The sequence below is a fragment of the Aptenodytes patagonicus genome, chromosome 1, assembly GCF_965638725.1.
Source record: "Aptenodytes patagonicus chromosome 1, bAptPat1.pri.cur, whole genome shotgun sequence".
Lineage (NCBI taxonomy): Eukaryota > Metazoa > Chordata > Aves > Sphenisciformes > Spheniscidae > Aptenodytes > Aptenodytes patagonicus.
The window spans coordinates 5,687,191-5,708,595 of record NC_134949.1 but is presented as its reverse complement, the minus strand read 5'-3'; the positions used below and the strand labels follow the sequence as shown (position 1 = coordinate 5,708,595).

At 43.8% G+C, this 21,405-nt stretch overlaps 1 protein-coding gene across 2 annotated transcripts in view; it reads right to left on the bottom strand.

Annotated features, from left to right (window-relative positions):
• The window catches only part of CELF2 (CUGBP Elav-like family member 2), a 572,845-nt gene that overhangs the window by 376,824 nt on the left and 174,616 nt on the right, over positions 1-21,405 (bottom strand). The window contains exon 1 of one of the 2 annotated variants that reach the window (XM_076351031.1): positions 4,598-4,684. The exons of the other annotated variant lie outside the window; for it this stretch is intronic. Coding sequence (XP_076207146.1) covers positions 4,598-4,650 — 53 coding nt within the window. The 5' untranslated portion in view covers positions 4,651-4,684. Of the gene's footprint in view, positions 1-4,597; positions 4,685-21,405 lie in introns of those variants that run through there. 2 annotated transcript variants of the gene reach the window in all.

Below are 21,405 nucleotides of genomic sequence, written 5' to 3'. Positions count from 1 at the left end.
AATTATGGGGGAATTTGTATTCTCTGCTGACATCTGAAATTCCATTATCTGTATTTCATGGTGGTGATGGAGTCCAGTGTTATGTCCCTGGGCCAAACCTTCAGGGCTTGTTTTGTTTTTGAGTAGTGGGTGGAGATAACATTGTTCAGGTCCTCAGAGTAAAGCACATGTGAAATAATTTTTTTTTACCCCCTTTTCTGAACAGTAGTTCTGTGTTGGGGGTCCATGCAGTTAACTGGTCTGTTCAGATACTGAATCCAATACGGGATGCCTTATCTTAAGCTTTGCTAAGATGGAAAGGCAAAAGCCAAAACAGGAACAAGACTCTCATCACTACGGTCGTCTCGGTTTATTGTTCTGTGCCAACAACTGCATTTGAGCTGTTGTGCGTATTTTCCTCCCCCTTCTCCAATTTGAACACCTTGAAGCTATTTAACCCATCTTAATTCACAGGCAATCACAGGAGCAGGGTGTGGGGTTAGGACTATTTGCCCAAAATAGCTCATAATAAAACACCAAGAAGGCTGAAATTGCTCCTCCTGGACTGACTTGCCAAGCATGAAAACCATTTTTTTCCTGAAAAGCCAAACCATTTACAGGCTGTTTGGACGGTGTGCGTGGTGGGAAAAGGCATTTTGGAGAGAACATTTGAATTGGTACATCCACCTGACACATGACTTGTTCCAAACGAGATGTTCCCAACTCCATTAGCCAAGTTGTATGGGCCAGTTCAATAGGACTTGTGAAATTCAGGTCATCTGTATTCAGAGCAGTACAGCAAGATTCGCTGCTTCACAGACTGTAAGTTGACTGCTCATCTGAGTGAAAACTTCTACTCTTTGCTTGGATTTCACCTTGAGGTTGCGAAGTCAAGTTAAAAACAACTTTTTTTTCCTAGCAATAAGCCATAGAAAGGTCACATACTTCTTCAGACAGGAATGCAAAGGGGTACAAGGTCTTCCCTGTATAGGTAACTCATGTGATTTATAGTGCTGCATTTAGCCTTGTTGGAGCCAAATTAAGGGAGAAAAGCAACAGAGGAGATGTGGCCTTCAGGGATTCCCCCCCCCCCCCCCCCCTTTTTGTGCCTCTCCTTGCTAGGCTACTGCTCTGCTTTTGCTGTTGTAGGGGCCCAGAGCACAGGCTCTGGCTTCAGAAAGAGCAACCAAAGCTGTCCCTGTCACGTATGAGGGAAAAAACCACATCCCAGAAGTACAGGGAAAGTTTTGAACAGGGATTAGAGACATCTCTGGAGTCACAGCAGCTGATCTTGGTCTCTCTTATGCACTAGGGAGGCTAGATCCCAACTCCCGTATAATTCTGGAGACAGGTAAATGGGATTTCTATGTCAGCAGAGGGCTGGGCTAGCACACACCATTTGCTAGTAAGGCTCTGAAGGATTTTAAAAAGGCCTGAAGTTTTGCCAATCTCTCCTGGCTCCAAGGGATACAACAGACATGGCACTTATTCTAGTCTCAGTATGAAAAGTGAGAAGGCATCTATTGAGGGAAAATCAGCGAGCAGTGTGTTAATGTCAAAGCATAGACGTTTTGCTGGGAGCTTATCTGAAAAGAGACAACAGGAGGGGAAAAAAAGAAAAAAAAAAATCCAGGAGCTCTCACAGACTTACTTTCCAATAACTTTAATATTCAGATCACTAACAAGAAATCCAGTGAAAGAAAATATTTTCTGAAGTGGGTTTTGTTCTGCATGTTAAACTGTGTTTAGAGCCCCCAGATTCCTCCCCCTTTGCTGTAGCCAGTGGCTGCTGAGTATTGCAACTCTTACTGTCCTACCCCAGACAGACACAAGGAAAGAGGGAGGCCTGATGTAATATTATAGATACACACCATTTTGCCATTTATTTATTTTAATACCTCTGCTAGCTCTCCCAGCCCTGCTGGGTGAAGTCCAGCAGAATCCCCTGCCACCCTCCAGCACCACCTCTCCCACCCCTTAGGCTCCACCACCAGCCACAGCCTTGTCTGTTGTTATATTGTACCTTTTCCTTTATTATTATCTTTATTCAGAGGGCAGAGGATGCGCTTCCAGGGGATTTGGGGAGGAGAGCAGAGGAGCCAGAGCTCAGCTGAGATGGGGGTAACTAGCACCAAGGCAGCCCATAGCTGCTCTGAGCTCCAATGCAATTATTTCCCCCCCACCTCCATGAGATCTGCGTCCTTCAGTCTTTTCCCAGCTAAGCAGGTCTCAAATTGTGAGCGAGTCACAGAATAAGTTACAGGGGGTGCACAAGGAAAACAAAATTTAGAATTTGCCACTGTAGGACAGTAGTCTTGAGCTGATCACAGCATTTGCTACAGCATTTCATTTGGGTCTTAAAGAATTGCTTTGTGCCGCCTAAGAGAACCACAAAGAAACACTCCTCTATTTCTTATAAATATTAGCTACAGGCTCCCTTGATACATGGAGGGGAAACACTAAAAATGGTAAGCTCAGAGGCATCAAACAGGCTGGAAATTGGCCTGCAGAAAAGGAACTAAAATTTATAAGAAAAGGTAGAAGTGGCATTACAATTTAATAAGTTGCAAGCCATATGAGCTGCATGTTGAATTCTAGGTTTTTGGGTTTTTTTTGTTTTTTGGTTTTTTTTTTTTTACTATCAGTGATCATTTCACTTATATTACATACTGTGTTTTCCCACCTCTTAACCCTCTGCACCCTGCAGTTGGTCTGCACAATGTCAGAATGTCTGTACAGGGTTGCTGCTGTAACTATACACAGTAACTACACAAAGAAACATCCGGTAAAATTGACTTAATCACATCTTTGACCTACTCTGTGTCCATACGGCTGTAATCTCCGGATTCACACACAAAGTTGGGAAACTTCAGCCATGCTGTAGGGGAAAAAGCGCCAAGGAGATATTTCTTCTACAGTCATGTAAACACATCATTTTTCTAAGAAAACAGGATTCTTCAAGAGGGCAACAGTTTCTCCTCCTAAATCTTCTTGACTTTCAAGTCCTCTGTGTCATCCCTCAACTCAGCAAAACCCAGGTATCACCTGACTTGACTAGCAGAGGAATCAGAAGTAGTCTCACAGAGCTAGAGAAACTTTTAAAATAATTCCTAGGATAGCTTTTCTGGAGCTGTAAGACACGCTGTAAGACAATACATATGGAGCTCTGTAAAAGCACTTTACAGGCATTCATTGGTGATGACTCACAGAAGTCACCCCGGCTCTGGTCCGTAGGGTGACCACCCGCCCCAGATGCCAATCACAGCCCTGCACTCCACCGTCCCGCACAACGCTACGTGTCAGCTAAGATCCACCCTGAAGTTTTGGAAGTCAAATAGAAACTTATAATTCTGTGCTGACAGTCCTAAATGACTTAAAAAAAACCCCACCAAACTTGCAATAAGACCGCTATGCCAAGTCTCATACCACAGAGAAGGATAAAGGATCTTAGTCCACATTCCTACACACAGGCTCAGAAGATGGTCAGAGAAATTTAAACTTCTGAAAAAGAAAGTTCAATACTCTGCAGATACGAGGAAAAAAACCCTAGTCATGTAAGTAGACTTTGTGGTTTGACTTTTGAAGGGCTGTTTTTCCTCTTTCAGCTCAGGACACATTAAGTTCTTTAAAACATTGTAGCAAAAAGCTCAAGTATATTTTAAAATATTTAATAACAACAACAACAACAATATCACAATTCACATACCCCCTCAAAATTCCTGTCATTTACTCCCTTAAAAAAAAAACAAACAAAACTGTATTAGTTGCAGCTTCATGTTTTGCTTAAGAGCTGAGGGAAATAAACTTTATATTTAACTAATTGTATAATTTTGCCACCTACATTCCCAGATGGTTCCAATGTTTTAGTGAAGTTTCTGCAGACCATCTGCAAACTTTTTACATGTCCGGATTCTCAGTAGGCAAAACCAGGCACTTATAGCAGGATTAAACGTGGACATTTAACACTGTGGATTTTTAATATCTGCAGCAGGCATTAACGGTGATTTTTTTTCCCCCCTTATCCTTCTTTTTAGCAGTTCGAGTTACCATTTTTCACTATTCAAAATAAACGATAGCAGTACTGAATGTAAAAATCAGTAGCAACTTTTAAGTATCAAACACATGCCTTAGAGGGACAACAAACTGTGGAAGTTTCAACAACAAAACAAGAGAAGCACATTTGTCCCCCTTTTCCCCCTCAAGGCTATTTTCCACTTCTTGATCAACTTTCACGCTGGTTTTTTTGCTCCTCTGAAGTTTCCCACCCATTCCCCTGCAGAGCACAGCAAGGAAAGCAGAGAGTTAATCCTGCAGTTTCAACTGGTGTGAGCCTTCCCTGTTAACTTGAATTTACGGAGCAATCTCTCCTTGAAAAAAAGAAAGGAAAAAAAAAATTCCTCACTGCACTGTAACACCGAGAAGTATATTTAAAAAAATCTCCCTCAGGTCTCTCTAAACAACTGCTTAAAGGTTTGCTGTATCTTAAAAGAGCTCTAATTACCAGAAACTCCTCTCTTACTTAAGCCCAGGGCTCACATTTCGATGATAACTCAAGCTCCAGTTAATTTAGGGCTAAACCAAAAATGCCTGTACCAAACAGAAGAAAACACAGGCCTACCTTAAAACTTTCCAGCTTTTCAGAGGATCCAAGTCAGAGATTATAGACACCATTGTAGCAATGATAACAATAAAATATATATATATATATATATATATATATATATATATAAAAACCACGGCAGGGAAGCGTAACCACAAAAGCAGCAAGTACTCTACTCAGAGTGGGAATGACAACAAACCCTGCACAGCTCTTCCTCCTTCTCAAGCTGATAAGCACTTGTCCCAGCTTCTCTCCACCCCCAAAATCAATCTTGTGCTATATTGCTTCACAGTCCCAGTTTCATTTCTTCACCACTACCTTTTAAAGCCCTTGTAATCTGCTCCAACTGATCAAATTTGACCTTTTTGTAGCCCACTTTATTCCAAGCACAGCCCTCAGTTAAATCTCTCTTTATTAACACCGTCCTTCTTGGCTTTCTTTTGGAACAAACACAGCTCAAGCTTGAAGCCTCCAGTCTTTGCCAGCAATCATTTACAGATTACTGCAAGCTGCAGTCTTCTCCTTTTGGGTATTTTCTTCTACCTCTGAGGTTTGCTTTTATATTATTTTCTGAAGGTTGTTGGGGGTCTCCCTTTCCCTATTCTGTGCAGGTTGGAGTTTGACACTTTTAAAGGAGGGACTTTCTAATGCAAGTCCTCTCCCCCCCTTACCTCTCACCCTCATATAGACAGATACACACATTAAAAACAGTTTACAACCTTTTGAATACAGAATCATCTTTCTCCCTCCTTTATTTTTTTGAATCTAATAGGCTTGATAGACTTGTAAGCTGAAGCTGTGACTGAAAGCAGTCTGATTTATGGGAAGACTGCTATTATGGTAGAGTAATAAAAAGCCTAATAATGAAAAGACAGATGTTAACCCTTCAGATGTTTGAAAGGGGAAAAGGTGTCTCTATAATTCCATTAAATCCATCTCTTCTTTTTGTTGCTACTTAAAAAATAAATAGTAAAGCATCCTCCAGATCACTATAGTGATCTGAAAAGTTGTGTAACTGCTATGTTAGTGTGTGTTTATTTAGGAAAACCTAGATGATTGGCTTCTTTTGTGTTTCTATAACACTTTTTGACATTGATTTCCCTGCATTTAAATATTTCTCTTTTGCATTTTTCCCCCCCTCTAAATGTTTTCATGATTCGGTTTCCACTGATTCATTGGGATTTCTGGAAATTCCCATATTAAAATTCGGGGGGGAAAAAAGCAAAGCTGCACCTTATGAAGTGTTCAGTCAGAACCAAACTACCCCAAATGACAGATACTTCCACTTTGCTATTTATACCACAGGCATATGCTCCTAGTTTCTCTCTGCCACCTGTTCTCAAAAAAAAAAAAAAAAAAAAAAAAGAAGTTAAGATCAGCCCTTGTATGTTAAAAAGAACCAGTAATATGATGGTCACATAGAGATCTGGTAGTGTGTGACATCACACGCTCATGGAAACATAATAAAGGATATAATAAGGCGTAATAAACTTTTGAGGCTGCTTTAAGTCTTCCACTACCACCTCCTTTGGTGAAAGAAAACTTGAGCTATGTCTAAATTGCTTTCAAGGCTCCCTTGGACGCTGTAGGCTGGTTTTGGCCAGCCTGAACCTCCCCTTGCCGGTGTCCTATAGTACAAAGGCAGCACAGTCTTGCCCTTGCCAGAAGGTGACACTGAGGCTTCCCACTGCCCCAAAAAGATTTTGTGACCACTTTGTCTGCCAGACAGCAGCCAGGAGACAGAGGTCAGAGAGAAACAACCAGTTTTAAACTACCTAGGTACAAAATGCCTTCTTTGTTCAAAGGCCAGCGCATCATTCGCCCCTCATTTAGGACAAATGTACATTGAGTCCTCTCCTGCCTCTTTTTCCACCCCTCAGCCCCGTGAAGCCCCTGGCTTAGCATGTGGGGCCATATCAGTTGATCAGTTTAGCAAGTCAGGCCCCAAGTTCAGACCTCTGGATTTTACATCCTCTCCTGGGCACCGGCTCCAACAGCTTTGCTTTATCTCCGGGGGGTGTAACAAGGATAAACACATCAGACACTGCTGATGGTGGGATTGCAGGTGCAGATCTGGGGGAGGAGGGTGGAGGACAGCTGGGGGGTTACAGATGCTCCACCTCCCTCTTAAGGTCAGTGTGGCACAGGGTGTTTCTCACCTGATATGCACGTATCTCTGAGCACTTCTTCAGAGATAAGGGTTGTATCCACCTCTGGAAACTTTGGGGGCATATATTTATTTACCTACAGGAGATGGGTTAGACGCTTGCCATGGAAAATGAAATTCAGTTGCCACTTGTCATATGTTTCTTTGTGGAGCTGAGGAAACCTTCATTTTTAGCGTGGGAAGCAATTAAAAAGAGATTGGCCAGTGTCTCTTCCTTTCTTCCCAAAAGTTTGTAAACCACCGTTACGGAGGTTAATCCCTCACTTGAGACTGGGGAGGACATAAGTGGTTACAGTACACTGCCTTTTCTCTTTCCTCTCTACCTTACTGTCACATTTGCTGGTTTTAGAGCTATATTCACGTATTTTCCCACGTAAACTTCTCACTGAATGTTTCATATTGATGACCAGGCTCAAATTAAGAAAGGCTTGAAGCTTAGCCTGTCCTATCGTGTCCCCTTGGCAAGCCCAGTTTGAGTCCTTGTCACATCCTATCCGTCCACTGTTGCACGTCAAGATGAGAAAGAGGCAATGATGCTCTGCCCCACTTAGGGATCTAACTGGTTTCAGTTTCTGTACAGGTCAGGGGTAGGTGAGAGCGACAAGGGTAAGAGACTTTTACATTAAGGTTGGATGTTCCTATATCCCTAGACTTCAAGGGCTAGACACACAAAGTGGAGGACCGCAGTTTCCCCTGGTGTATAAGGAGAAACCAAGGCCAAGAGAAACAACTCAGCCCCTGTCCCCCACTCCAGGTCAACGCCAAACCAGCCCAGAACTCCACCGCACCAAGATGCTGAGTGTCTCTTACTCTGTTCATCCAGAAATTCCACAAACTATCTCCATTTCAAGAATTTTATCTCTAACAAGTATATTTTATACTTTCCATAGGTGCATTTTTCACTGCCTTCCCACAGAAAACACTCCATGATTTCCTCCAACATATCCACGTGAAACCTATACCTTAGGAGTAAAGATTGTTATTCCTTTCCCATTTGCAATTATTTATGGTTATTTTTATTATTTTAATCTTAAACTTTTCACGTCTGGAACGAAAGCCAGGTCTCCATTTTGCTGGACCTGGCTGGCATTTTCCCAGCTTTTCCTACAACATTGAAGAAAACAGCTATAAGCTTTCTAAAAATAAAACTAGAAGATTAAGTTTAGCACAGAGAAACTTGCGACAGGCAATGGATTTTCCAAAACAGCCTCACGCATTTCATACAGCATGTAGCTATAGTAGGAGAAAACAAATAAAACAGAAACAGAAACCCACTGTAAAATTATTTTAACTCTTGTGCTTGGATAGTGGCATTCCCGCCCACCTTTTAGCTAAATGTTTTTTTCTGTTGTGGTTAAGGACTTTGTCTTCAAAACTTTTATTTTTACGCTTTAGGTGAAGAAATTTCCTATGATCTTCAGCTCATTTGCCAAGAAACAGCCAGCACATCTGTGAAATATTACTCAAGCAAATTTATTACAGTTAGCCAGAAGGCAACAGCCCTGAAAGTTTCCTCTACCTGCTGAAATCCAGCCTATTGTATAACTTGGGTCTGTCATACCGTAACATGTCCTACCAGCGAGAGCTTAGTAGTTCTCAGTTAATATGATAAAGAAGTACAAGCTTTCCAAGATTTTGAGTCATGTTAAAGTAAATATATATATATGCACTTTTGAAAACCGTATTCATATATACACACACATACACAAAAGGATCTCTAAGCAATGTCATCATCCTTAGTTTAGACAGCTGTGGAGTCAAAAAAGTTCCAGATCAGCTAGCTACAAACATTTGAAGGTCAATTACAGGACAAAGCATTTAAAAAAGCATAAGCAATGATGGCTACTGAGCATTAGAAAGATGATTTTATGTAATGAGATTTTTTTCCCCATTGGACTGAGGACTTTGTAGCATTGGGCAGGAAAATAAACCAAGTATAGTAAGCAGTCTGGGTTGGTTATTTAATCTTCTTTCAAGGGTGTTATCTCATTCAAAATATTTTAGGAGCCAAGGAAGTTCTGCCAAAGCACAACTTTTTAGTCAGGATGCCCAACAGCCATCATTATATCAGGCAATAATAGAGAAATAAATAACCTTCTAGCATCTTCCCAACACATATTTTCCATTGCTCTTTCATACAAAGCAATATTAAGTTATTTGAAAGAAATCCTGGTCTTTTACCAGGAAAACCTCACTCTCCCTAGGGAGCCTGTTGTTAAACAAAAGCTTATCTATTAAAGAGTGGCCTCCAACTTCAGGGCTGCTGTTGTGGGCTGATAAAGACTCTTCTCCAGACTGTCTCATGCTGTCCCTCCCCACCAGCATTGCCACCCCCCTGCCTCTCCTCCCAATGCCTAATGCCTCGCCTTTTAAGCAATGGAGTGACTAATTGAAAATGCATTCCAGTGCTTTACAAGCAGCTTTTCCTTTCCTGCTGACCAGCCAAATGTTTTAAAGTTGGCAAGATGCTGTTTTAACTTGGGAACTGGGGCACTTGTTCATGGCCTGGATGTGTGAAAAAAATCTGGCCGACTTCAATAATTCTGTTGGAAAAAAAAAAAATTAAAAATCTCACTTCTAGAACCGATATGAGTAAACCCAAGTATTAAAAATCTTTAAAGCAAGTCCATTCTCTCTTGGTGAAATACGTGATCCAGGAGACAAGAAATTGTAAGTCCTGAGTTTAAGAAAGGCACAAAGTCGTGCACCAGTGCTTGGACACAACCAGAGAAAAACCAGTTACAAGCAGGCATAAATCCAAATGACAGTTACCCTTTGGGAAAGAGTACCGTAACTGAAACACCCCGGAGACAGTCAGTAATCGCTGATTCATGGCCAGTCAATGGCCAACCAGTCTGGGATTCAGCGCATCTTATCACACGCAGCAACTTAGAAGTTGGCTTCATCCAGCAGCTGCAGAGATTTAAGGGTTTTTCTTTCTTTGCTAAACAGCAGGCCTGATTGTACAAAGCCTGCACTTTAACAGTTAATCATTAATCTTAAATTACATAAATGTGTCTCATACTTATCGACTTCTCACTTTTATGAAGTCTGTAGAGACAAACTTTCAAGAGATGGTATTTTTTTTAATACGGATTGTGATTTTAATGGATTTTCAAGTACTTTCAGGTTTTGCTCATGACAACTGCTGCAATAAAAAGCCTTATGAACAAAGATGTGTTTTGTGTCTATTCACCTAGCAGAAAATTACTATTACGGCATACTTTATTATGGGAGAAATGCTTTCCAGCCTCTCTGAAGAGGCAGTCTTCCCCAAACTCCCATCATCCTAATTGTTTTTAAGGTGTTTGTAGTTTACTTTAAACAGCATATGAGCCAAACATTTACGTCCTCTGTTAAATTTCTCTTTATTGGCTAGCAGGAGGGTTTCTTCATTCTGCAGCCCTGGCAGACCGAGAACACTGCTGTAGTCCAAGGCAGGGCTTGCCCTTCCTAACCCAAAGGAAAGAATGAAAGAAAAGAAAAGCTCCTTGTATTTGCCAGACATGTTCAAAAAGAGCTACTTGCACACCCCAATCTGCTGCTTTCATTCCATTCAGGAGAGTCATGGGTCAAATTTGGTAGAGAGGAAAATAGCAGCCGTTAACTGTTCCAGTGCCGCAGCAGACTGAAAAGCCGAAGCTGACACTGTCTGTCTTTTCATTCCCATTCTTTTGGTGTCAGGTCATACAGTGAACACCAAGAGGTCCTTATGAATCCTTATGAAAAGGTTATTGTTTGGGCTGCCTCCGTAACACAGTCCAGAAAATAAAAACTTCAGTAATGACCTTAATAAGCGCTTTGTTATGAAGGCCATGTTTTCAGATGGACCACAGCTGCGTTTATACAGTCTGAATGCCATCTCATGCAGCGTTGAAGTATAAATCTAAGAGTAATTAAATTATGCTGAAGGCATACTGTAAAATGTTTAAGAAACGATTTCCAAAGAGACAAAGGAAAATTAGTGGCTCCATATCTATATGTGTCTTTAATAGACTCTTCAAATATTTACCTCTGGTTTTCTATCCATTGCAGAAGTCCAGAGGACAGGACGATTATTGGTAAGGGACTAGATGGAGATATTCTGTTAATTCCTCTCAATGTCTTTCTTCCTGACATTGAGAAAACTATTTTTTTATCTGTGCCCTACTTTCCCATCTGGGAGGGACAGATACCACCCTAGCAATCTACAGAGCAGAACACTAGGAACTTAGTAGAAGACATAAAAATTGGCAGCTTTATGAAATTCCCTCCTTTCCAAGATTCTTTTAAGTCTAAATCAGCTGAAATACTGGTTTGTCATTCAGTGTAAAAGAACATGATCTGTTGAGACAGATGGCTTCTACCACTTCAAAAATTTAAGAGTTGCTGTAGCAAAGCAAGGAACCCCTGAAGCTTTAAGAAATGGTCACTTATACCATACCCTTTAAAATGAAAACAATTTAAAAGCTCCCAGGTCCTAGAGAACAATAAGGGGAAAATAGCAAAAGGGAATCATTATGAAATTAAGAAAATGGTGAAATAACTCTTCCATTTCTGAGATTCATCTTTATTAAACTACATTCAGGCATTTGAAAATACCAACCACAAACACCTACGTTGTACATGGAGCTTATATTCTTTAAACAGAGAAAGAGAGACACAAGATCCCCCATGACAGTGTGCTTTGCTATTGATCTGAAGATGATGACATGCAAGTAGGGAAAGAGAAAATGCTTTAGATGCCTGAGCAAGCACGTACATATTTCATACAAAGGCATGGAGAAGCACCCTTTTAGCCTGTGTATGAACTGCACCAGCACAGGCTGAGTTTATGTCTGACACTGGTCAGGATGCAAGATTTGCTGGACTCACTAGAGGTAACACTGTTTCATCTTTCCTTCCTATTACAAAGGCAGGGAGAGCTGACAAAATGGGAAGACTACTTTTTGCCATAACAGCTGGCAGTAGATTTTTATAGGCACAAAAACCAGTTAAGTGTCCTGATTCTGGGCATGTAACTCCCCTGGAGCCTTTGTTTAGAAGTGGATATCTGCTTGCATAGGCACAAGCATCTACACATCCATGTACAGGTGTGTGTGTACATCTAAACAAAAGTACCATGGAGCACACTGAAATAATCTGTCGTCTTCCTGAGAAAAAACCCCCCAACATGTTATCCCTGTGAAAACAGCCAAAAAATCCCCCACTGGCACACACAGAAGGGAGCTGGGCGGGGGGGGGGGGGGGGGAATAATGCAGAAAAATGGACGGTTGCAAGGGCAAGGACCAACAGAAGGAAGAGACTTCCCCCGAAGCCTGAGGTGCCCTTGCAGAACCGCTTCACCGCTCTGCAGACTGAAGAGGAAAGACCCGGCACACCAGGAAAGACGCATGAGCTGAATAAGGCAGCCCCATCTGCTCCCCCTATAGCAACCAGCACAACTAAGAAAAGGCGACGGGTGATAGCAGTAGGCGACTCTCTTCCGAGAGGTACGGAGGCACCCATTTGCTGACCGGACGCACTCTCTAGAGAGGTGTGCTGCTTACCGGGGGCTTGCATCAGGGATGTCACCGAGAGGCTACCGAGCCTCGTACAGTCCACTGACTACTATCCACTGCTGCTGTTTCACGTGGGCACCAGTGACACAGCCAGGAGCGGTCTGAGGGCTATCAAAAGGACTACAGAGCCCTGGGAGCAGCGGCAAGGGACTCGGGAGCGCAGGTAGTTTTCTCATCAGTCCTGCCGGTCAAAGGGAAGGGGTTTGACAGGGCCAGTCGAATCTGGCGAGCCAACAAATGGTTACAGGACTGGTGCCACAGCCAGGGGTTCAGCTGCTTAGACCATGGGACTCGCTTTGAGAAGCCTGGTCTACTGGGGGCTGATGGGGTTCATCTGTCAGAGAAGGGGAAGAGCATCTTCAGTCATAGGCTTGCCAAACTGGTGAAGAGGGCTTTAAACTAGAGATGCCGGGGGAGGGGAACCTCAGCCCATCCCACTCCTGCCAGTTGGATGCCAGGGCCAGCAATAGATGCCCAGAGCCTGGAGAAGGATCACAGGTCAGCAGGAGAGTGCCTGAAGAGCAGCACAAAGGAACTCCAGCCAGTAAGTCACCTTCATCGGGGGACCAACTTAAATGCCTCTATGCAAACGCACGTAGCATGGGGAATAAACAAGAGGAGTTAGAGACGTGCGCACGCCTGCAGGGCTACAACCTTATTGGCATCACGGAGACGTGGTGGGATGGCTCCTATGATTGGAGTGTTGGGATGGAGGGATACAGGTTCTTTGGGAAGGACAGGCAGGGGAGATGAGGAGGGGGTGTCACCCTCTATGCCAATGACCAGCTGGAGTGCATGGAGCTCTGCCTGGGGAGGGATGAGGAGCCGACCGAGAGCTTATGGGTCAGGATTAAAGGGAAGGCAGGGACAGGTGACATTACGGTGGGGGTCTGTTACAGGCCACCTGACCAGGAAGACCAAGCAGATGAGGCCCTCTATAGACAGATAGGAGCAGCCTCACGCTCACAAGCCCTGGTCCTCACGGGGGACTTCAACCCCCCCAACAACGGGAGGGACAACACAGCAAGGCATAAGCAATCCGGGAGGTTCCTGGAATGCGTTGATGATAACTTCCTCCTCCAAGTGGTAGAGGAGCCAACGAGGAGAGGTGCTATGCTGGACCTTGTTCTCACCAACAAGGAGGGGCTGGTGGGGAATGTGAAGCTCAAGGGCAGCCTGGGCTGCAGTGACCACGAAATGGTGGAGTTCAAGATCCTTAGGGCACCGAGGAGGACGCACAGCAAGCTCAGTACCCTGGACTTCAGGAGAGCAGGCTTTGGCTTCTTCAGGGATCTGCTTGGTAGAGTGCCATGGGACAAAGCCCTGGAGGGAAGAGGGGCCCAAGAAAGCTGGTTCATATTCAAGGATCACCTCCTCCAAGTTCAAGAGAGTTCCATTCCAACAACTACAAAGTCAGGGAAAAAGGCCAGGAGGCCTGCATGGATGAACAAGGAGCTCCTGGACAAACTCTTTGAGGAATACAGAGAAATTGTCCGAGCAGCCAGGGATCAGGTTAGGAAAGCTAAAGCCCTGATAGAATTGAATCTGGCCAGGGACGCCAAGGGCAACAAGAAAAGATTCTATGGGTACGTCGATGATGAAAGGAAGACGAGGGAAAATGTGGGCCCTCTCTGGAACAAAACAGGAGACCTGGTTACCCGGGATACGGAGAAGGCAGAGATCCTCAATGACTTTTTTGCCTTGGTCTTCACCAACAAGTGCTCAAGCCACACTGCTCAAGTCGCGGAAGGCAAAGGCAGAGAGTGGGAGAATGAAGAACCACCCACTGTAGGAGAAGATCAGGTTCGAGACCATTCAAGACACCTGAAGGTGCACAAGTCCATGGGACCTGATGAGATGCATCTGCAGGTCCTGAGGGAACTGGTAGATGAAGTTGCTAAGCCACTATCCATCGTAGTTGAGAAGTCATGGCAGTCCAGTGAAGTTCCCACTGACTGGACAAAGGGGAAACATAACCCCCATTTTTAAAAAGGGGAAAAAAGGAAGACCTGCGGAACTACAGGCCAGTCAGTCTCACCTCTGTGCCTGGCAAGATCATGGAACAGATCCTCCTGGAAACTCTGCTAAGGCACATGGACAGTAAGGAGGTGACTGGTGACAGCCAACATGGCTTCACTAAGGGCAAATTGTGCCTGAGAAATTTGGTGGCCTTCTACGATGGGGTTACAATGTTGGTGGATAAGGGAAAAGCAACTGATTTCATCTACCTGGACTTGTGCAAAACATTTGACACTGTCCTGCATGACATCCTTGTCTCTAAATTGGAGAGACATGGATTTGAGAGATGGACCACTCGGTGAACGAAGAATTGGCTGAATGGTTGCACTCAAAAAGTTGCGGTCAATGGCTCGATGTCCAAGTGGAGACCAGTGATGAGTGGCATTCCTCAGGGATAGGTGTTGGGACTGGCACTGTTTAACATCTTTGTCGGTGACATGGACAGTGGGATCAAGTGCACCCTCAGCAAGTTTGCCGACGACACCAAGCTGTGTGGTGCGGTCGACATGCTGGAGGGAAGGGATGCCATCCAGAGGGACCTTGACAGGCTTGAGACGTGGGCCCGTGTGAACCTTATGAAGTTCAACAAGGCCAAGTGCAAGGTCCTGCACATGGGTCGGGGCCATCCCAAGCACAAATACAGGCTGGGTGGAGAATGGATTGAGAGCAACCCTGAGGAGAGGGACTTGGAGGTGTTGGTTGATGAGAAGCTCAACATGACCCAGCAATGTGCACTTGCGGCCCAGAAAGCCAACCATATCCTGGGCTGCATCACAAGAAGCGTGGCCAGCAGGTCGAGGGAGGTGATTCTGTCCCTCCACTCCACTCTCGTGAGACCCCACCTGGAGCACTGCATTCAGCTTTGGGGACCCCAACATAAGGAGGACATGGACCTATTGGAGCAAGTGCGGAGGAGGGCCACGAAGATGATCAGAGGGCTGGAGCACCTCTCCTATGAAGACAGGCTGAGAGAGTTGAGGTTGTTCAGCCTGGAGAAGGGAAGGCTCTGGGGAGACCATATAGCAGCCTTCCAGTACCTGAAGGGGGCCTACAAGAAAGTTGGAGAGGGACTTTTTACAAGGGCCTGTAGTGATAGGACAAGGAGTAATGGCTTTAAACTGAAAGAGGGTAGATTTAGATTAGATATAAGGAAGAAATTCTTCACTATGAGGGTGGTGAGGCACTGGCACAGGTTGCCCAGGGAAGTTGTGGATGCCCCATCCCTGGAAGTGTTCAAGGCCAGGTTGGATGGGGCTTTGTGCAATCTGGTCTAGTGGAAGGTGTCCCTGCCTGTGGCAGGGGGGCTGGAACTAGGTGATCTTTAAGGTCCCTTCCAACCCAAACCATTGTATGATTCTATGGTTCTATGAAAATATCCTTGTTTTCTCATTTGGATGGTCAATTGTTATAGCCCCAGCAAATCCGTGCCTCTCTGAAAGCTGCAGGACCTAACACGGGCTGAGTCCCCCAAGCCTGGATTAGGTTGGTTGCTAATAACTCATCGGGCATCCTTGGGAAACTTATTTCTTTTCACAGGTTCCTGGTGTGTCTGGCAAGAAGAGATCAGTAGATCATCCCGTAGATTTCACTGCTCCCCCTGTCTGACAGAATGTTTAGAGGACTGAATTATGGTTGTTCCTCATCAACCAGGAAGGAGTTCAGTCTCTGTCTGAGGAAATCAGGAGGGGAAAATGCTGCAGCTTTTCATAATAGTTTGTTGAAATAATTTATATTTCTCTCTTTTAGTGTGTAGCTTGTCTGCAAATGAGAAGTTCCAGCTCCTGCTAATTATTCCTTATCCAGTAATTTGAGAAAACTTTTTCCACCTCGGAAATAGGTGTCTCGTCACTTACCAGGCTGCTTTTAGATACCCCAACACCTTCTTTTTCCTTTTTTTTTTTTTTTGATACTAGATCCTTGGAAAGTAAACAGAAAGTGAACTAATCATGAACAGGCCTAAATTTCCTAGGAACGTTTGTGGGGTTTTTGCCTCTACTGGAGCACTTATATAGCTCCACAAATGAAAAAAAAAAAAGGTTGAAATTGTCCTAAACAGACTGAACTCTATATTGTTAACTTAAGGCATTTTCTTCAGTATTTGAATCATTTGTTTCTCACAGAATCACAGAATGGTTGAGATTGGAAGGGACTGACCTCTGGAGGTCATCCAGTCCAAACCCCCTGCTCAAGCAGGGCCACCTAGAGCCAGTTGCTCAGGACTGTTTCCAAACAGCTTTCAGATATCTCCAAGGATGGAGACTCCACAAGCTCTGGGCAACCCGTGCCAGTGCTTGGTCACCCTCATGGTAGAAAAGTGTTTCCTGATGTTCCAATTAGTTGTTCCCAGAGATCAAGGTGAGGCCGACTGGCCTGTAGTTCCCCAGGTCTTCCTCCTCACCCTTGTTGAAGATAGGAGGGACATTTGCTTTCTTCCAGTCTTCAGGCACTTCTCCCAGTCACCATCATCAATCAAAGATTATTGAGAGCATCCTTGCAATGACACCTGCCAGCTTCCTCAGCACTCATGGGTGCATCCCATCAGGGCCCATGGGTTTATGTCTGTCCAGTTTGCTTAAGTATTCCCTGACGTGAATCACTTCCACCAATGGTAGATATTCCTTGCTCCAGCCTTTCCCTGGTCTCTGGGACCTGCGATTCCTTAAAGATGGTCTTGCTAGTCAAGACTGAGGCAAAGAAGGCATTCAGTACCTCAGCCTTTTCTGCATCCTGTGTAACGAGGTGTAATGTGTCTCATTGAGCAATGGGCCCACATTTCCCCTAGTCTTCCTTTTGTCAGCTATGTACTTATAGAAGCCTTTCTTGTTGTCTTTGGCATCCCTGGCCAGATTCAATTCCTTCTGGGCTTTAGCTTTCCTAACCTCATCCCTGGATGACTGGACAATGTTTGTATTCCTCCCACGTTACCCGTCCTTGCTTCCACCCTCTGTATGCTTCCTTTTTGTGTTTGAGTTTGGTCAGGAACTCCTTGTTCATCCACACAGGCCTCCTGACATTTTTGCCTGACTTCTAATTTGTTGGGCTGGAACTCTTTTGAGCTTGGAGAAGGTGATCCTTGAATATGAACCAGCTTTCTTGGGCCACCCATCCTTCCAGGGCCTTATCCCATCTTTGAAGATGCCAAAGTCTGCTCTTCTGAAGTCCAGGGTTTTGAGCTTGCTTTTCACCCTTGTCCTCACCCTCAAGATCCTAAACTCCACTCAAAGGTTGTTTCCAGACAATCTTATTTTCAAATTATCGTTGCTGCATCTAAAATTCATGTTCATTTCATGATGTCAATAGTGAGCTCAGGCTTCATGTTGACATTATTGATGACAAAACTGGGCCTAATACTTTTCCCAAAAGAGAATCCTCCATCTGAGGCCTGCTTTGAGATGTTAATTGGCCTGTGTTCAATTCAGGTAACCTGTGCTCTGCTGGTAATGAATAGCCATAATCTTCCCTAGATTGCCAAGGGATGCAAAGTAACGAGCCTAGGAGGACTAATACTTTTCCATTGCAATGTCATAAAGGAATGAAATGGGTATTTTTGATGGAATTCCTGGTTTTCATTAGCTACATTCCTATTAGTCAAATATTTTTCAGCTGAATGTTTTGTATCTTTTCTGCTATTTTCCTTTTGTTGACAGATTGAGCAGCCTGTGGGTATGTGGGGCAGCCCACCTGCCCCTGTTGAACCACAGAATTTTAACATGGCCATGGTATGGCAAAGAAAATTTCTCTTCCAGTGCAGATTAACCCAGTCTACACATTTAAAATGATCCATTCCCAAGAGGTGTTTCTAGCTATCTAAATTTTCTGTAAATTTGAAACAAATTTCATTATCCTTAGATGATGTGAGCAAATCATCCTGTTACGTTTCAAATACAGAACCAAAATATTTATCACCCAGGATCTAGAAAAAACTATTGCCCACCTCTGTCTTTCCTGCAGTGCTATTAACAACTTTATCTCTGGCTAGTAATGACCTATTCAAAGAGTTCATATACAGAAGGTGGTATGAAACTGTTTTAAAAGAAACTGTTTTAAAAGCGTATGCAGCCCAGTAGAGAGGAGCAATGCCACTTTTTATCCCCACCTGTATGTGCTGAAAGTTTGCCAGTTCTTGCTGAAGCAAATTCCCACTTCCCAGCTCCCATTTGGCCACTCTCCCCTGCCGTCAGAGGTGACAACCATTTTAGCGAAACCACCTGAACTGATACGTCTGTCATAGTTCAAACTCATGTCTGAGCAAAATAACTGTCGTGGAAAGCTGCCTTGACGTGGCCAGCAGGACAGCTTTTGGATACCTGGAATGGAAAAACAACACTTAAACATTAATATACTACAGATTCTTTAATTTCTGCTCCAACTGCTGTAAAACCTGGCACAGGACTGGAGAAATAGTAGCTGCAACTTCATCAGCCATTGAATTTAGCGGAAAGGAGAGCTTTACCAAGATCAATGAAGTGTTGCGGATCATGATTTATTCTGGAGCTCTGCTCGGGGGAGGAGAAAAGGGAAGGTGCTCTCCCCTCTGCAAGCATTGCTCGTGGATTTATTGAGAGCTATCATCTAAAGCCGAGAGACGAAATTCAGTGTGTATGGATACTCTTTGAAAGACTGCCAAAGGCTTTAGAAACAAGAACATAAATTGAAGGTGAACAAAACTGCAATTGAAACTATCTCCAGCAAATATAATTAAGAAAATAATCTAGTGAATGAAAAATACATTGGGTTTTTAGAAATTATGTCATTTTCAATAATACAAGAAAAGGTTTTCTAAAGGCAGGAATTCCCAAGTTAAAGAGTGATATAAGAACCACTTTCAAGTAAATAGTCTGTCCCAGAGCCAAAAACTGTTACTGCCTTACCAGCAACAATACCAGTATGTGGCAATAAATGTTCACAGTCCCCTGAGCTATAGCACTGCTGTTTGCTCCTGGCACACCTTCAGCTTCTCCCGCTTGGTCTTAGTCCTGACAGCCACCCCCCACACTCTGCTATGCCTTTGGCTTCTCTATTACAACCTTCATAACTTTTCATTTATCCCTATTTCCCCTTTTTTTTCTCATTTTCTCTTGCTGTATCTCTATATATCTATAATTGCTGTCCATACCACTGAGATGGCATAAGCTTTTAGCCAAAGGTATCCTCTTTCCTCACTGTGGAATTATGATAATCTAATAAACCGTGAATAAAGAACTTTCTATTTCCAATCAGTTTCATTCAGAATTTTTCTCCTTTGGAAAATTATCTCTTTTAAAGCACCAGTATGTGTATGACTAGCAGGGATGTACTCAGTTTGTTATACTGAATGTAATCATGTCATGATCGTTCATCCTTAGGCAACCACTAACTTCCAGTCTAGTGACAAATTCATCTTTATCCAACAAAATGAAGTCCAGAACAGATTTTCATAGAATCATAGAATCATTGAGGTTGGAAAAGACCTCTAAGATCATCGAGTCCAACCATCCACCCAACACCACCATGCCCACTAAACCATGTCCCTAAGTGCCTCATCTACTCGTCTTTTAAATACCTCCAGGGATGGGGACTCAACCACTTCCCTGGGCAGCCTGTTCCAATGTTTCACCACTCTTTCAGTAAAGAAATTTTTCCTTACATCCAATCTAAACCTGCCCTGCCGCAACTTGAGGTCTCGTCCTATCACTTGTTACTTTGGAGAAAAGACCAACACCCACCTCGCTACAACCTCCTTTCAGGTAGTTGTAGAGAGCGATGAGGTCTCCCCTCAGCCTCCTCTTCTCCAGGCTAAACAACCCCAGTTCCCTCAGCCGCTCCTCATAAGACTTGTTCTCCAGACCCCTCACCAGCCTCGTTGCCCTTCTCCAGACACGCTCCAGCACCTCGACGTCCTTCTTGTAGTGAGGGGCCCAAAACTGAACACAGTATTCGAGGTGTGGCCTCACCAGGGCCGAGTACAGGGGCACGATCACTTCCCTACTCCTGCTGGCCACACTAGTTCTGATACAGGCCAGGATGCCATTGGCCTTCTTGGCCGCCTGGGCACACTGCCGGCTCATGTTCAGCCGGCTGTCGACCAACACCCCCAGATCCTTTTCTGCCAGGCAGCTTTCCAGCCACTCTTCCCCAAGCCTGTAGCGCTGCATGGGGTTGTTGTGGCCAAAGTGCAGGACCCGGCACTTGTCCTTGTTGAACCTCATACAGTTGGCCTGGGCCCATCGATCCAGTTTTGTTTGCATTGAGCACAATATCATTTCTGTTTGAAATGACTTTCCTTAAAAAACCCAAACAAATCATCATTGATATTTTGCTACCAACTGCATGGATACAGTAGCCATATCTCAGGAACTGAAGTCTCCCATTACACCTCGATTCCCCTCCATGCATTACTGACTGGTCCTTACGGAATAACACATCTTATTCTGAGGTTTGATTTGTGTCTCTTGTTTGAAATAGTTGAGTGGAGACGCCTTTACAGCACTATTAGTTACATCATTGATTGATGCGTACCCTCAGTCCTGCTAACGCAGATGCAGGTGGTGGTTTTAGTACAGAGGACTGCCTCTCCTATGATCCTGTGGTCCATGACCTTATGAACTTGCACAGAGCTCCACAGCACCAAGACTCTGGGCATCTCCTATTCCATCCATCCATTAATTCCACAAATTATCTCAATTTCAAGTACTTTCTTTATAGCGAGTGTATTTTATTCTTTACATAGACTCATTTTTGCAGACTCCTCCTTTTGAGCAACCTGGTGTGATCTCATGGCTGGCCCAGCTTTGAGCAGGAGGTTTAACTCGTGATCTCCTGAGGTCCCTTCCAACCCCGGTCATCCTATGATCCTAAAATCCTCTCCACTCACCTCTTTTTTGCCCACTCCACCCTTTTTAGACTGGTTACGGGTAGATATACTAAATCTGTTTATTCAAATCAGCAGGCTTTTAACAAGATAACTATATCAGATTTTTTCTATATAAATTCCCAGTTCCCTTGATTTTAATTCATAGGAATAGCACTCACATGTAAACAATAAGAAAACATATTTCTTTCATGTTCGTTGTTGTACAGGTTCAATTTTGAGTTTGGACTGCCTGGACCTTCACAGTAC